At 43.7% G+C, this 2,324-nt stretch overlaps 2 protein-coding genes across 2 annotated transcripts in view; one reads left to right on the forward strand and one right to left on the reverse strand.

Moving 5' to 3' along the window:
* Positions 1 to 291, forward strand: part of LOC122353774 (microtubule-associated serine/threonine-protein kinase 4-like) — a 16,969-nt gene extending 16,678 nt beyond the window's left edge. The window contains exon 23 of the mRNA XM_043251653.1: positions 164 to 291. Coding sequence (XP_043107588.1) covers positions 164 to 291 — 128 coding nt within the window. The remainder of the gene's footprint in view (positions 1 to 163) is intronic.
* A 235-nt stretch (positions 292 to 526) lies between these two features.
* LOC122353775 (serine/arginine-rich splicing factor 1A-like) overlaps positions 527 to 2,324 on the reverse strand; it is a 2,620-nt gene continuing 822 nt past the window's right edge. Inside the window, exons 2-4 of the mRNA XM_043251654.1 lie at positions 1,913 to 2,148; positions 1,670 to 1,842; positions 527 to 1,051 (exon numbers count right to left, since the gene is read on the reverse strand). Of these exons, the coding sequence (XP_043107589.1) occupies positions 857 to 1,051; positions 1,670 to 1,842; positions 1,913 to 2,148 (604 nt within the window). The 3' untranslated portion in view covers positions 527 to 856. The remainder of the gene's footprint in view (positions 1,052 to 1,669; positions 1,843 to 1,912; positions 2,149 to 2,324) is intronic.

Consider the following 2,324-nt stretch of genomic DNA (forward strand, 5'->3'; position numbering starts at 1 on the left):
AAAAAAAAAAAATCTACATTTTCCAGAGTTATAATAAAAGGGCAGGTAAGCACTTTTGAATTGCAGCCTTAAAAAAAAAAAAATCCTATGATCCTGGGAGCAATTGATCCTGTTCCATGTATCCAGCATTCCCTATCCTATCTTCATTATGTACTGATCCCAGTGATCCGGCATCCACTGAGCCTCTCCTCCAATCCAAACCTTAAGATACCAGCAAAATCAAAACAAGGAGGCAAAGAGTTAGAATCAAATCCACTCAAACCCGCCTTTGATGCATGCATGCAGCATTAAGGCCAAGACAGACCGTTAAAACTAATAACCTAATACTAAGACTGAATCAAACATGAAAGCTGCAATCTGTCTTTGGACACAAAAACCCAGCTAGACGTTTGAGTACAACGCAGCTAAAGATACATCTTTTGAAAGGGATGTAAAATTGGTTCAGTTACTCCAAGTACCAACAAGTCTGTTTTTGATGCAATAGAGGTTTGTTCTAGAGGTCAAATTCACCATTTTACGCAACAGATTAGATTTAGCAATCCTTTATTACAAAGCATCAGTTCTGTGTCACGTCTAGAGGAAGACAGCATAAAACAATTGAGAAACCCACTAACCCATGAATAACTCATACATGGCATTTACAAAAATATTGGGAGCCATTACATAACCCTTCGTTTGGTCTATGAAAGAAAAAAAAGGGGATAAAAATGCGTATTTAAAAATAACCATTGCAGGGAGAAAAAAAACAAAACAAAACATAAGATCAGTGTCTCATGAAACAAGAAAGGTGGAATTAAAACATGGGGTTTGTGTAAAGACTATAAAAACATGGCTCAAGGGCTCCGAGGGGGCATGTTTAGGAGCGAGAGCGGGAGCGGCTATGACGCGGGGAGTACTGCGGGGATCCTCGGCTGCGGCGCGGGGAGTAGCTTCGGCTACGGTTGTTGCTGCGGCTGCGACTCCTGCTGCGACTGCGGCTCCTTGATCTTGATCGTCCATAGCTCGGACTGCGGGGGCCGTCCACCCTCACACGGATGTACGCGGTTTCTCCCTGGCAGGAGACAGAACTTCCCATTGAGCAAGAGTAGCTAACATTGCAACTATACTTACCAGGCTTCCTGCTCTTTGGTTGAACACCGGTATTCAACCGGTAAGAACGGACCACACAAGATGTAGTTTGACACGGTTTAGCTTTGGTAGGGCCTGGTCACACCAAGATAGACAACCGTGTGGGTCCACACCAACAGACGATACCATCAGTTTATTCTAAACAGACTCGCCTGCCGCTTTAAATTCGAGAAGCATTACGGCAGGATAGATTCTGATTGGTAGTCAATGTTTTTCCATCAGCTGGAAAAATGTCTCCAAAAAAGGTATTTCTCTGTGCCTTTATCGTTATAGTGGTGTGGCCATTTAATACTGAGAATAATTTAACGATCGCTATCGTGCTTGGTGTGAACAGGTTATTAAATTTAAGACTTTTCAAACTAATTTAATCATGAAAAAGTACCAGAGCGAGCAACTACAAGATGCAACCTTAGTTGTAAGTTACTACATCAGTAATTTACTTCAAACATAGAACCCTTAACACGACATTATGATTTGCTTACCTTAGGAACATTCCAATGCTAAGCATATCCAAAAACTCAGATTAAAATCTCAAACCTACCTCATGCGACCGGAATTTTGTGTTATCCAGTTTGCGAACAGCGTAGGTCATGTCTTCTTTGCGAACAAACTCCACCACCCCAGTTCCATCTCGGAAAACGTCAGCATAACATACATCACCTGCTTCGCGCATGTGATCCTTCAGATCCTGCCAGCTGCCACTCGGTGGAAGCCCTGGAATCAAACCCAGCGGTCAATACAACGTCAAACGATTCTGAAGTTAAAAGCCGCGATGCGAACATACCCGATACGATCACTCTGTACTCTGAACGTCTGGAGGGGGGTCCATATCTGCCCCTAGGAGCACCGCCGCCTCCACCACCACCTCCTCCGCCGCCGCCACCACCGCCAAAACCTCCTCTCCCGCTCCTGGGAAACTCCACCCGAAGACGATAGCCATCATAATCATACCCATCGCGGGCATAGACGGCATCTTCTGCATCTCTGGAGGAAACAGCAGGAAAGCATGCAAATACCAATCTGGCATGAAATACCGGTCAGTGTGGCTAGAGGTCGCCCTGAGTTAAACTACAAGCAACTAATAACCAGCTAGTTAGAGGTTAGAAGTTGACTAAATGCATAAAAGGTCAGTCCTAAACAGTCATTTATAGAAAAACCTTAGTGAAAGTACAGTAGTTCAAAAAAAAAAAAAAAAA

This window comes from Puntigrus tetrazona, chromosome 11 (assembly GCF_018831695.1).
Source record: "Puntigrus tetrazona isolate hp1 chromosome 11, ASM1883169v1, whole genome shotgun sequence".
In the NCBI taxonomy this organism is placed as follows: domain Eukaryota; kingdom Metazoa; phylum Chordata; class Actinopteri; order Cypriniformes; family Cyprinidae; genus Puntigrus; species Puntigrus tetrazona.